Source organism: Canis lupus, chromosome 13, assembly GCF_003254725.2.
Source record: "Canis lupus dingo isolate Sandy chromosome 13, ASM325472v2, whole genome shotgun sequence".
Lineage (NCBI taxonomy): Eukaryota > Metazoa > Chordata > Mammalia > Carnivora > Canidae > Canis > Canis lupus.
Window position 1 is genome coordinate 53,466,045 of NC_064255.1, and position 13,413 is coordinate 53,479,457.

At 30.8% G+C, this 13,413-nt stretch overlaps 1 protein-coding gene across 23 annotated transcripts in view; it reads left to right on the plus strand.

Annotated features, from left to right (window-relative positions):
- ADGRL3 (adhesion G protein-coupled receptor L3) overlaps positions 1-13,413 on the plus strand; it is a 682,677-nt gene that overhangs the window by 115,938 nt on the left and 553,326 nt on the right. For all 23 annotated transcript variants that reach the window (XM_049092995.1, XM_049092994.1, XM_049092973.1 and 20 more), the window contains exon 2: positions 7,157-7,382. In XM_049092995.1, coding sequence (XP_048948952.1) covers positions 7,328-7,382 — 55 coding nt within the window. In that variant the 5' untranslated portion in view covers positions 7,157-7,327. The remainder of the gene's footprint in view (positions 1-7,156; positions 7,383-13,413) is intronic.

Genomic DNA, 13,413 nt, shown 5'->3' on the forward strand with positions numbered 1-13,413 from the left:
TAGCTAGCACTCTTTCCTTTTTTGTGTTTGTAGGTTTTTTTGTTTGTTTTGGTTTTTTAATCTATGTAAAGTTTTTAATTTTTTTAAGTTTCAAAAATGAAAAGTTTTTAAGATTTATTTGTGGGAGGAGAGAGCTAGAGAGAGAGAGAGAGAGCAAGAGCAGTGTACAGGAGGAGGGCAGAGAGAGACAAGCATACTCCCAGCTGAGCAGGGACCCCCCAATGTAGGGCTGGATCCTGAGATCTTATCTGAGCCTAAATCAAGAGTCAGATGCTTAACCAACTGAGCCACCCAGGTGCCTCAAAATTTTTTAGATTTTATTTTAATTCCAGTTAGTTTACAGTGTTCTATTAGTTTCAGGTATTCAGTGTAGTTAATTTAACACTTTCATATATTACTCAGTGCTCATCACAATCATTTCATTTCTTAATCTCATCACCTATTTATCCCATCCCCCACCTCCCTAGATAAGTACTTTTTAATTGCAATATAGTAGTATAATGGTTTTTGATTCCATAAATAAAGACAGAAGAGACCCTTAAAACTTATTCGAATGCTTTTGTTTGAAGAGTTAAACTATTAAGACAAAATGTTTAATCTTTAAAAATCAGTTTGATCAAAGGTACCAAAGCTAATAGTATACTCACATGCACCTTCTTGGTTAAGAAATAATAGACAAGTCTTTTTGCAAGCACCAAGAAAACTTTAAGAGAAACTGAATACTAAGAGGTTTCAGAAACCTTCAATTATAACTGATCTTTAAAATACATATATATTTTAAAATACACATATATATGTATATATACACTCACTATAAACTGCTGTAATTTTTTTTTTTTTTCTGCTACCCAGTGATGATCACATCAGACATTTCAATGATTTGTAATTTGGGGAATCCGTCTTATAGTCTGATGTCTTGTTGTGCTGCCCTGCTTCTTTTTTCCTGAGAGTTAACTATTTCATAGAGCTTCCATTCACATCAGGAGTCTTCCATGTAGAACTGCTTTTCGAAAGGCACTTTTGGGAGAAAAGGTCACCTGTCATTTCATAGGACATGGACTATGAAGCATTGCTGTATATGTGCTTATGATTATGTAATACTAGTAAATCATAGAAATCTTATACTCTTAAATTTGAATAATGAGCATTAAAGCCTCTCATCTAAGCATCTATGCATGACTAAGTAGGTGAAATATGTTTTCCAGCCTTATTAAATTAATATTTCTCAAAACACTTTGCTCTTTTTGGTTACAACGGATGGTTCTTATATGTAAATGTAGTGAGCTGTGTGCACATGAATCAGTTCATCTAGATGCTCTGTAGCAGACAGTTACTTGTTAAGGTAGTGACAGATGATAAAATAAAATAGCTAATCTCCTTTATATTACTTTTCATAAGTTTATATATGTCAGTTTGAGGTCACATAAAAGGTAATTTATGGAGAAGAATTGTGATAAAGATTTGTTTTTTAATGTAATTTCTTTTTTTTTTTAATGTAATTTCAAATCACTTAAATTTCCAAATTCATTTACTAACTTTGGAAGAATACTGATAACACCCAAGTGATGTTTATAAACACTTCTAAAGTCAGGTTGTTTGTTTTGTTTTGTTTTCCTTTGAGTAATAACTATAATTTTTCGTTATGGAATGAAAGGTAAAAATCAATGTTAAATGAGAAACTCCTGTATTGTAATTAGCAATGGGGTTGTAGGACCATAAACCAGTTAATTATTAAAATAGCCATATGTGCTGAACTTGTACAAAGAGTAATCTCTCAAACAGTCCTATATGGTAGAAAGAAGCTAATAGGCAAAATAAAATATGGATTAACTGAAATTTATAAAGTTCATGTGGAGTAAGTTTGTAGTTATATATTACTTGGGAAACTGTACAAATATTACAAAAAGGATATAGTATCTTGTATAGATTATTGTGAAGGGAAAAGTATAATAATAAAATGCAATTTTCCTTGGAGAAAGATTGAGAGTGAATTGTCTTACAGAAATGTGATAAGAGTAACTGAAATGAAGGCAATAATTCCAAGATGAATAGCATTCAGATTATAATACTAATATCAATTTGGAGTATAGAAAGGAAGCAAATATACAATAAAAATGAAAGCTTTCAAGTATGATCTAAGAGGGGTATATAAAAAACTTGAATTGGAGAAACAAATTATGACACTTGAATTTAAGGTGAGAATTTCCCCAAAGTAAAATCAATGTTGGTTTAAAAGAACTTTGTGCTTCAGAAATAACAAAAGTTCAAACATCTTCAGAGTTTAAGTGTGTTAAATGGGAGTATAAGTTAGTCTGAATCCAACAAATAAGGGATGCCTTTCTTTGTAGTTTATGAGAAAAGGCTTTAGTTATATAAAACATTTGTAGAATATTTTTCCATGTTGTGATTTTTTTCTAACTTTTAATGAAACTGCAGTCAAATCACACTTTCATAATAATTATAATCTTAAATATTAATGATGTAAATTAGGACACTTTAATCAACCCCACTTTTTAATTTTGAATATTTGAAGAGCTATGACGTTTGGCAGTTTTGTTTGAGGACATATAAACTCCCAAGTACTTAATCAAGGACTACACTAGAATATATTCTTTCCCAATTTTGGAGAGGGTAACAGGCAAAACTGTTTGCCATATTGTGGTAATCTTTGATAAAAATTAGAAATGCCATCTTTCAAGAATGATTAAAACATTAGTGTGTTGATTCCTTATTGGAAATTAGTGTCATAAGTAATATATTTGATACAAGAGAAACACTGAAAATTATTCTTTATGAAACCTCACATTGTTTTAGTATGCATTGTTCAGCTATAGAATCTCAAGGAGAGCAGTGCACACCTCAAACTGTGCTGTTAGTCACCTAACCATATACGTGAGAGGGGTAGAGATTGGGTATCTGATTTATCCCTCAATTTTGAAGAATAAAGGAAACAACAGAAATTAGTAAATGATAGACACACTGACAGGCACGCACAATCCTTGATAGTCTCTGTATCACACAATAATTTATATTATCTCTAAATCTCACAACCAACTTGCAGGGTGAATATTGTTCTTTTATAGTTGAAGAAACAGATGCAGAAAAGTAGGCAAACTTGCCCTAGCACCATAATATTAGGTCAGCATAATTTTTTAAATTGAATTACAGTTGCCTTGCAATGTTACATTAGTTTCATGTATAAAGTATATTGATTGGATGAGTCTGTGTTATATGATGCTCACCACAAGTGTAGCCATCTGTCAGCATACAATGCTGTTGTTACAATACCATTGACCATATTCCTGTGCTGTACCTTTTATCTCTGTGACTTAATTCATTTCTTCACGAGGCCTGTATCTCCCACTCCCTTTTGCCCATTTTATCCGTTACCACCCCCCATCCCCTCGCTTGTGGCAACCAACAGTTTGTGTCAAGAGTGATTTTAAATCCCTTACATTTACAAAAGAAAATCTGACAGCTTTTCATTTTATTTTCCTAGAACATCTCATGTAACACCTACTACATTTTGCACAGCACTATAATTATTGATGAATATACCTTTTAGCATTTATATTTTACTGCAAGTGGTTTTAAAAGGGCTGTCACATTTTAGACTTGTGGCTACACTCTCCCCACTTGACCCTATAGTATTACAGTGCATGGTACATAGAGAAGGCGAAAGAAATTTTGTTGGAGATGGAAATGTATTTTGAAGTTGATTTGTTAAATGCTTTATTCATTAGTACATCTTTTTTTTTTTAATGAGTAATTTTCCTGTTATATGTGACTGAATGAGTCCCTAATGTCTTTTCTTGGTTTTTCTTCTCTGTGTTTTTGAAGAGCTTTGTTTCAGAAATATTTTGAGTGGAAATCCCTTTTAGATGAAACTCATTGTTTTGGTAGTTAATAACATTTAAGTTAGAAAAAAAATCATCCCAGAAACGTTTTTTGTGTTTTCCTTTTTATTAGTATGCAAACAGTAATGGTAAATCTTTCTATAGGTTATGAATAATCACTCTCTCAAATTATGTATTAAAATTTATATTGCTTAATTATTGCAATTTGTTAAATGTGCCCCCAAATTAGCACATTATTTTGGGGCTCTGGGTGAATGGTAGGCGGGTGGTGATGCTGGATTGTAACAACATGTTACCCTCTAGTCAAATAATAGCTTCTATTCTTCTCAATTCCTTTCCCTGCCTCTGTTGACACAATAATCATGAAAACAAATTCCTATGCTCAAATCCAATGTGAAATATTTTATGTCCTGTTGTAATATCTTAAATCATTTTAATAAATAATATGCATTTCTTATCCTTTCTATAAAGTCACTTTCTCTCACTGTTTTCATCAATGTGGAAATACATATCAGATGAAATAAAGTATTCTGGTTTTCAGGAAAACCAGACTTCACAATAGCAATAGTCCTATTTCTACATGGAAATAATCCTCCCTGTCCCTCCAAAAGATACAATGTTAGAATTAGGCTAGTTTTCTTTTTAAACATATCTTTTCTCTTTGTCCCTTTGCTCCTACCTACTGTATCCATGCTGTTCCTCCATTCTTCACAATCTAATAACATATTTAAGAAACACCTAAGTGTTTTTTTTTTTTTTTTTTTTTTGGAAACTTGTTACGTTGTTCCCTTTCTTTGCACAATTAATATAACTATCCTCCTATATTTTCTTATTCATTTCTACTATAGAGAGGGCAAAGAATATTGGTTTAGTATTAGACATTTAGTTTGAAATTCTTGCTGCATAACATTTCTGATTTTCCTCCTCAGTAAACATGTGACGGTATTATCTACTTTATAGATTTGTATGGAGAATTAAATCAGATAATTGTATAATATACAGAACATTGCTTGGCATATGATAGGTAATAGAATCATGTTTATTCTTCTCTTCTTTATCTTGTGATTTCACTTCCTATGTTCTGTTTTAACCACTACAGTGTGAGTTGTGAAAAAAATTGTTCTACTTAATCTGCATGCTCGGTATCTACTTTGGTTAATATTTAGTGTATATTTTTTCAATTAATGAATAAAAAATTCACAGTTATTTCCAGTGGCAAAGTATTTCTCTATATATTTATATATGTGTTAGTGTATGTCTATATGCCTACCCACATCTAACGCCAATTTTTGACCTCTTCTCAGTGGAGAAACACAGTAACTGAATGTTGAGAGTAAGGAGACATTGTTTACTTGATGATGTGTCAATCAATTTTAGTGTTCTTCTTAAATGTCCATTAATTATTACATGAGTTTTAATGAAATTTTAAATTAACAATTTTTTCAAAAGCTAATTTTGGAAAAAGTTATTTATGGCAATTAAGAAGTTGTGAATAATTTCTTGTAAGTCAGAATGTGAATAAGAAAAAAATGAAAATGTTTCACTATTCCTTTTCACTTAGTTTTTTTTATCTCAACCACTTTTTTTCTCATCAATGCTTTTCCTATTTATAAAAGTGAAAATTATGAGATTGTCTATTTTAAGCTTCATTTTCTTACAATGTGTCAGTGATATTAATTTTTTTTAATCTGTTGTATTCAGATTTAGTGTTTTCGGAGCCTGTCTATACAATAATGACTCAATAAATACATTTGAGCTAAATTATTGAATGATCTTGCCTCTTATACATGTTAAAAGGATCAATATGTTAAAATGAAAACTAATGAGATGTATAATAACCATTAAGACATAACACTTAAGCGCTAGACACTATTCAGGGCAGTACTATTTTTCTGTATTTTACATAATTCAAGATTCCAAATTTTAGCTCATTTAATGACATACACACATATCAAATAATATTACTCCATTAGCATAGGGAAATGAGGCACTGAGGGCTTAAATGACTTGTCTAAGGTCACAGTATTGGTAGAGCTAGGAATTGAGGTTGGGTGGCCTTGCTCCAGAATCTGTGTTCTTAATTACCATGCTGTAAATAATAATGCCAGAAATTCACATAAATCTGTGTAATTTTGCCTTATAACTAAGGCAAGTATTTAAGAAATTTTTGGAATTTATTTTGTGAGAATAAGGCTTATTAATATAGTCTTCAGTAAACTATCACTGTTTTGTATAAGCTTTTCCAGAAGTTTATAATATCTATACTCAAAATATGAAATTGTTTTAAGTTATATCAATACTAGAAGAGAGAAAGAGAGAGAGATGGACAAGGAAAGAGAGAGACAGAGAGAAGGAGAGGAAAAGGAGAACAACCCAGTTTGTACTGATTGATTGTTTTAAAGGTGCTGACTATGAAAGACATCCTCAAAATTTGGGTCATGCTCCTTCAGTATTTTTGCTTCTTAAGATAAATCTGTGCAGTCTTTAAGAGAAGGCAGCAAAATCAGTTCAGTTCAGTAAATAACTGTCTTACTGCTAAAAGTTTTTTAATGTCTTCCATACATATTTAAAACTTTTAAGCAATATTACTCATCTTAATTGTAAGATCCTATAGAGTAGTTTGCTTGTTTTATTCAATGTTCTATCCCATGTTCCTAGTCCAGTGCTTTATATTTCACTGGGCACTCAATAAACCTCTTTTGAATGAATTACCTCTTTTTGAACATAATTAATTACCATAATTTAGGATCTTCATAGATCCTTACAAAGATGCTTTGAAAAATAATATAGTTAAAATGTGGAATAATCTTTGAATTGAATTTCAGGCCTGGAATGAAAGTAAGACTCATATTTTTAATTTTTGTTTGTTTGTTTTAAACTTATAGTAATGGTAATGAATGTATTTTTTTCTTTTTACTCTACTAATGTTAGTAAAAATTATATTTGTTGAAAATGTTTGGACAAAGTAAGTCCCAAGTCTATTTATACACATTAACAAAGTATAAAAATTAAATACTAATTTGTTATTATACAAATCGATATTGCATATTTATATTAATTTTTCCAGGGTGGCTGAATTATTTATTTCAGTCCGTTTGGAGATTGGGAAATAAACCCTATGGTGATGCATGCATAAATTCTATCCTCTAGCGTTACTCATTTTTATATATGATGCCTGTGTAAGTTACAGTGAAGAAGGGAGAGAGGTATACAGGTATACTAGTCAGCAAATAAATCTTCAAAGAATTAAGATGAAACAACGTCTATTTGGTAACCCATTCTTTTCTCCTTGTTTGCAGGATTCAAATTTGGGATACTGGTGTTTCTATTTTTGAGAAATTTTTTGTTTGAGGGATTTTTTTTTTTTTAATCATCGTTCTTGGAGTATAGAAGAGGAACCAGAAAGACACATTTCATTTCACATTGGGAACACTCGCTTTTGAGGCACTCTCACACCCAAGTACACAGCCATGTGGCCATCACAGCTACTAGTCTTCATGATGCTTGTAGCACCAGTCATTCAAGGTAAGACCTTCAATTAGATTTTTGTGTGAAGCTTAATGTTGTCTCTATTTGCTCTAGATTCTTTCTTCTAAATCTTTGCTCAGTGATTTAGCAGCTTTTGCCTATTTTATATTAATAGAAGTTAAATTTTACAGGCCATTATATGTGCCATGAGCTGCAATAAATATAACTTTGAATTTGATTTCTGAAAGTAGCTCTTGAAATATATGTATAACCAAATATTTTTGTTATTTTTAATAACTCTTGCACGTTTTATTATTGACTTTTACCACACATATGGAAAATCAGCTAAATTATTAACTATACCGTTTATTCTGAATTTTTTGGCTTTCATTTTTTTTGTAATTAAAATACTTTTTAATTTAATAAGCATATCTATTTGAAAGACAGAAAAAAACAAAAATCTGCTTCCCCAAACCAAGTTCCTATTTATTTCTCAGTGTTGGCTACTCTTCAATCTTTAATACACAGAATGCAAACTAAACTTCTCATTTAAATGAAAATTATTTTTTCATATACCTTTTAATGAAAAAAATGCCAATTATATGAACATATGGTGAAATGAAATTTTACTGAAACATGCTAATCAGCTCATAAAAAAATATACTTTGTTCATTTAGACATTTTGGTATTTATAGCACAAGTACAATAGTTAAATGCTATCTCTTTGCAAATTTTATAAAAGATATTTATTTAATAAATAAATTCTGTACAACTTAGTGTAATATTCACTGAATCTTTCTAAAAATTGGCAAAGTCTACATTTATATTCCTTACTGACTCTTTAAAGTTTTCTACTAACTGTCATTGGTTTTGCATTAATATGAAAATGGTATAATGTAGTAACTACTTCATACATTAATAATATTCTACGCAGCTGTATTTGCCACTGCTCAGAGGTCTCAGAATAGTGTAGTGTAGCAAGTACCTGAAATCATTTTTTAGCCTATATGGCTTACGTTGGTTTTTAATGGACTACAAAAAATATATTGTCATTTTTCAGTGATATAATTCCATATTTGACCCATATGCTTGTTTCAAAATGAATTACATTCTGCTGTCATTGTAAAAACTGGATAAAGTATTTTCCGTGTCTTTTGATGTTTTCTTCTAAATCTTCCCTGATTTAACACTTTTTAAACAATATATGGTAATGCTTTTTTAAAGATATGAAAGTAAAACTTCAAGCATCTAGTTTTAAGTGATGTATATTCGTAAAAAAAAAATTCAAAATGTTTCCTTAATTTATATAGTGATGGAGCACTCACTTTCACATTCTTAGGCACATATAAAATTTTGTGGTATGAGACAATAAAATAATTACGTCCCTTTAAACAAGTGTTTTTCTAATTATCTGTATATCTAACAATTATTCTAATTAGGTTTTTGACAGTATAAAGATGCCTCACTCATAAGGTTATTTTGAGGATTAAATAAATAGCATACAAAGAGAATCTAGCACAGTGCATGACAAATATTCAGTGTTAGAACATGTTGATTTTCTTAATCATGCTATCTGCCCCTCTAGTTTGTTTTAATAAATATATAACAACCAGAAATTAGCTAACCATGAGAGCTGTTTGATTTGTTGTTAATAATCAGAAAAAAAGAAATGCTTTTTCTGTCTCTACACACATACATACACACAATTCATGCTTAAAAAATCAATCTAAAATTATGCTTGCTGGTGGAACATAGGTTAAAATTGCAAGAACAGATATTGTAAGAGATTCCCTTTTCAGAGGTGAAATTTCTGGTCTCTAAAAACTAACACCTACTGTGTATTTCAGTTGGCCCCAAACATGGCAGAGCCATAGATCATGGGACTTATGTTTGGACCGTATTGAACACCACCCCCCCTCTTTAAGTAATTCTGAGAAGTATTTAAAAATTCCTAATAAAGCAAATAGAAAATTGGCCTGGTATAAAAAAAATATTTTGGGCTAAAGTAATCCTTGCTGTTGTATGTGAGATACTTTATCTTATCTCTACTTTGAACCATATTATGCTACACAATATAGAAGCTTTCTATATATAAACCTTATCCTTATTACTTTGAATTAGGAATTTTAAAACTTCACACCAGAGAAAATGCAAGTCTGTTTTGTCTTCCTTCTATAGAAGGCCTTCTCCACTGCCTTTTTGTCACCACTTTCTGACTTGTAAATAGAGGACTTCATATAAACAGCCTTTTGAGACTCAGCTTGCTCATACATAAAGGAATGTATGTACCTCTGATCAGTGCTGATCTTATTAGAGTCCCTTACAACCTTGTCGTAAAGGAATATCACATAACTTGAAACTTTATAGACAGTTGAATTAAGATGATGTCACAGCTACAGGAGGACGTACTCTTGTTTCTGAAACATCCCCTGGTAACATCTCCTTGCCTACTCTTGTTGAGATGTCCAACTTCATTTGCACTCCTGACCATAGGGAATTAACTTATCTGTCAATGGCTTGCTCTTTTCTCCAGAGCAAATAATAATGATGACTACTGATTTTATAGCCATAGACTTTAGTTGTATCAGTACAATTGGTTCTTATAACATTCTTATGGTTTTAATATTATTTACTATTATTATCATTACCAGTTTTTACAGTAAAAACATTGTGGTGCCGAGTGGTAAAAGATCTTGACTGAAGTTACACAACTAGTATTGAGATCCAGAAGAGATTTAAATGGAGGACCTGGCTTCTTGAGCTCTGGTCTTACTCCCAGTAGGTAATCAATCACTATCAAGGCCATTCTTGCCTGCAGAGAATCCCATCTTAAATCTTCTGGCCATTTGAGAGAAGATGAAACAGAAATGCAGATCACTTGTTTCTTCCATCTTCTGAGCCCAGACAGATAAGGCCTTGAAGTCTTACATTCCAGAGATAAAATTTCAGCTCTGCTACCTAACTAGCTCTGTAACCATGTTACTTGGTAATAAACTAGTTAACAAATAACCGCTATCACCCAATGTGAGCCAGAAAACTGTGCTAGATGCTAAAGATATGCTAGTAAATAAAAGACTTTAATTGTTCCTTCAATAAAGCTAAAGTCACTTAAGATTTTGTAAGCCCACTTTTTATCTGCAAGAACGACCATTTATTCCATGCAGAGTTATTTGAAGAGGTAGATAGAATAAAATATATGTGTAGCTTTTATCATGGAGCTTGGCATTTGGTAGATCTTCCTTATATTTGTCTATCCCTAATGACCTTGAAATGGAGCTAACACTCTGAACATTAGATGAGGAAAATACCTAATTATCTGGATTCTTACTGTGAGAATTGAAATAAGTTTTTTTCTACTTGAACTTCAACATTTAAGTTTTTCTAATAAATTCTCGATACTAGTTACTATTCAAAATTATTATCAAGCTGGTATGTATGAAGGCTTAGTACATAATTGTATATATATAATAATATAGTATATAATTATCAATTAGGCAGATATGTAGTTGTCAGTGGTAGTAGTATATAACTGCTAATATATCATGGTCAGAGATAAATTTTCTTCATGATTTTCACATAGATAAAATTAGAAACTCAGCTAAATAATTAATTCTAAATAATGTTTACATTAGTTGAATAATCTCCATATTGTCCTAGAAAGACTGGTCACTATTTGATATAGGAAAACAAACTTAATCAGTACATCCACACTGTATATGTATATAAACGCAATTCTTGGATTTGAAAATGTCTCTGGTTCTGTGTTTATCTGTCCATATTTTATGTCTCTGTGTACCTCCGTATTTCTCCTTTTTTTGTTTTCCATGACCGTGCCCCCTTCCTGTACAGTCATAAAACCCTTATCTATAATGCAAGGAGAACTGGCAGAAATAAAAAGAAACCACTAAAGCAGATGGCCAGTTTTTTGCTGTTAACTAATGTAGTGTTGCATGAAGATAAAGGATTTTTTTTTTTTTTTGTTCTGTTGGTGTGATTGGGAGCAAGAGAAAAGAAGGGAATTGGAGAACAATAATCCAATAATAACCTGGGCACTTGGGCTCATTGTGAATGGTGATAAAGGGATACCAATGTCCGGTGTGATATGTGGTTTAGGAGATCTGGTACTCAAGCCACAATGGACTGGGAGTTGAGAAAGTGGTTGGGGTGCTCAGGTACTTAACTATATCTACTCTTAATTATATTGTGCTTATGAACTATGTTACAATTGAAGAGATAGAAAATAGGATAATTGGAACTTACTGTGGGTAAAGGGGAACAATATATTTTACGGTACTTTTGCATAAAAAAGGGGTTTTAAAAAATTCTTCTATAACCACCATATGCATACTTTTTTTTCTGCATGCCTATTTTTTGAAAGTTGCATGTGTATTTTTATATTTATGGACTTTATAGGATAGCTTGCTTTTTATTATGTTCAAGCATTTAAATAATAATTATAATTAGCAGGGGCCAAACTTTTGATCATATCCATATATATTTAGTCTAATGGTTTTGTATAATTTGCGTTTTATTGTTAAAATCTAATTTAAAAAAAATCTAATTTTTACAATTATAATACCATTTAATGTACCAGTAATTTAAAATAATACACATATTTTTAAGTTCTAATAAAGCGTAAAGCTTGAGAAAATATAAAAATACATTTCACTATATAGCATCTTACGATATAAGTCTCTTTATGAAGTCATATTTTATTGATTGTGAAAAAGTCAGCTTGACTTCTAAGCTCTGCTTAACTTTGTTATTTTTAGAAATTAATCATCCTTGGAATGTTTATAATGTTTGTCAATGCAGATAATTTATCATTCTCCCAGTGATATCACTATGTTTATGGTCAAATATGTTATACAAAAAAATCTTTTTCATGGTCATGATATATTAGGCTACTGCGAACACATCCAGCATCATTTGCATTATCCACTTGGTACTGAATTTCAAAATACATATTTTGTAAGTTAACTCTAGTCTCTAATATCACAATATAAGCCACAAATATGCATGGCTGATAGCTTTCCTTTGTTAGAACATGTTCAGACACCTTCCCTACACACTCAGTACGCAGGTTAGCAATGGAAAAGAACTTTCTTTTGTCTTTGCACTACAAAATGTGTTATAGGTGAATTTCATTGTACTGATACTTTATGAGTAACATGTATGTACTGTGAGAACAAAATAGCATTTTCTTATTTTCAGATTTTACATCTGATTATTTGGGAGTTTTTAGGACCATATCTTATTTTTTATATTTCATGGCCTTGGAATGGACTAGGGCTGCAGTAGGATAGTTATACACTTGAGTGAATTAAAAAACAATTGGACTACATAACACAAATATCTAATAATTTATTTTCCTCTTCTTTGCATTTTTATTTACTTTTATTCTCTTTTTTTTTACTTTTATTCTCAATGTAAGAATAAGTGTTCTTATTCACACATATAATGTCATATAAGCAGCTAAAGTCATAATACATTTTTCATACAGTTACTCTCTCCATTCTGATTACTAAATGGTTCTTTAATGACCACTCAAAATATTGAAATGCAGTAGTTGAAATAGTCTCATTGATTTGTTATATAAATGAGAAACAATATATTGTACTATGATTTTGACAGTTCAGAGTAAGACCCTGTTGAAAAACAGGTTCATTTATTCTTTACTTTTTTTTTTTTTTTAGTTTTTAATTGGTAAAATGAAAACAAATACCTTACATTTTATCAATAATTACATATTTGTTTTATTTCTATATTTCCTTTATATTATCATCATAGCAGAATTAGTTTCTTTAAATACAGAAAATTGTTTTCCTATCAAAAAAGAAAAACAACTGTCTTAAATGATAGATTTGATCAAGTAAGCTAGGCTACTTAGGGATTTGCCAGAAAAATATTCTAGTTGTATTTACACAAGAACTGGATACAGGTCTTTGTGCAAAATAGGGTCTCACAATGACATTTGATAAGCTTTCTGTGTTTATTTCATCTATTCATAGTTTGTGGTGATTTGAATGTCCTGAAGTCAAGGTTATGGCTTACTGGTAAAGTACAAGCACACAGTTTCATATATCTT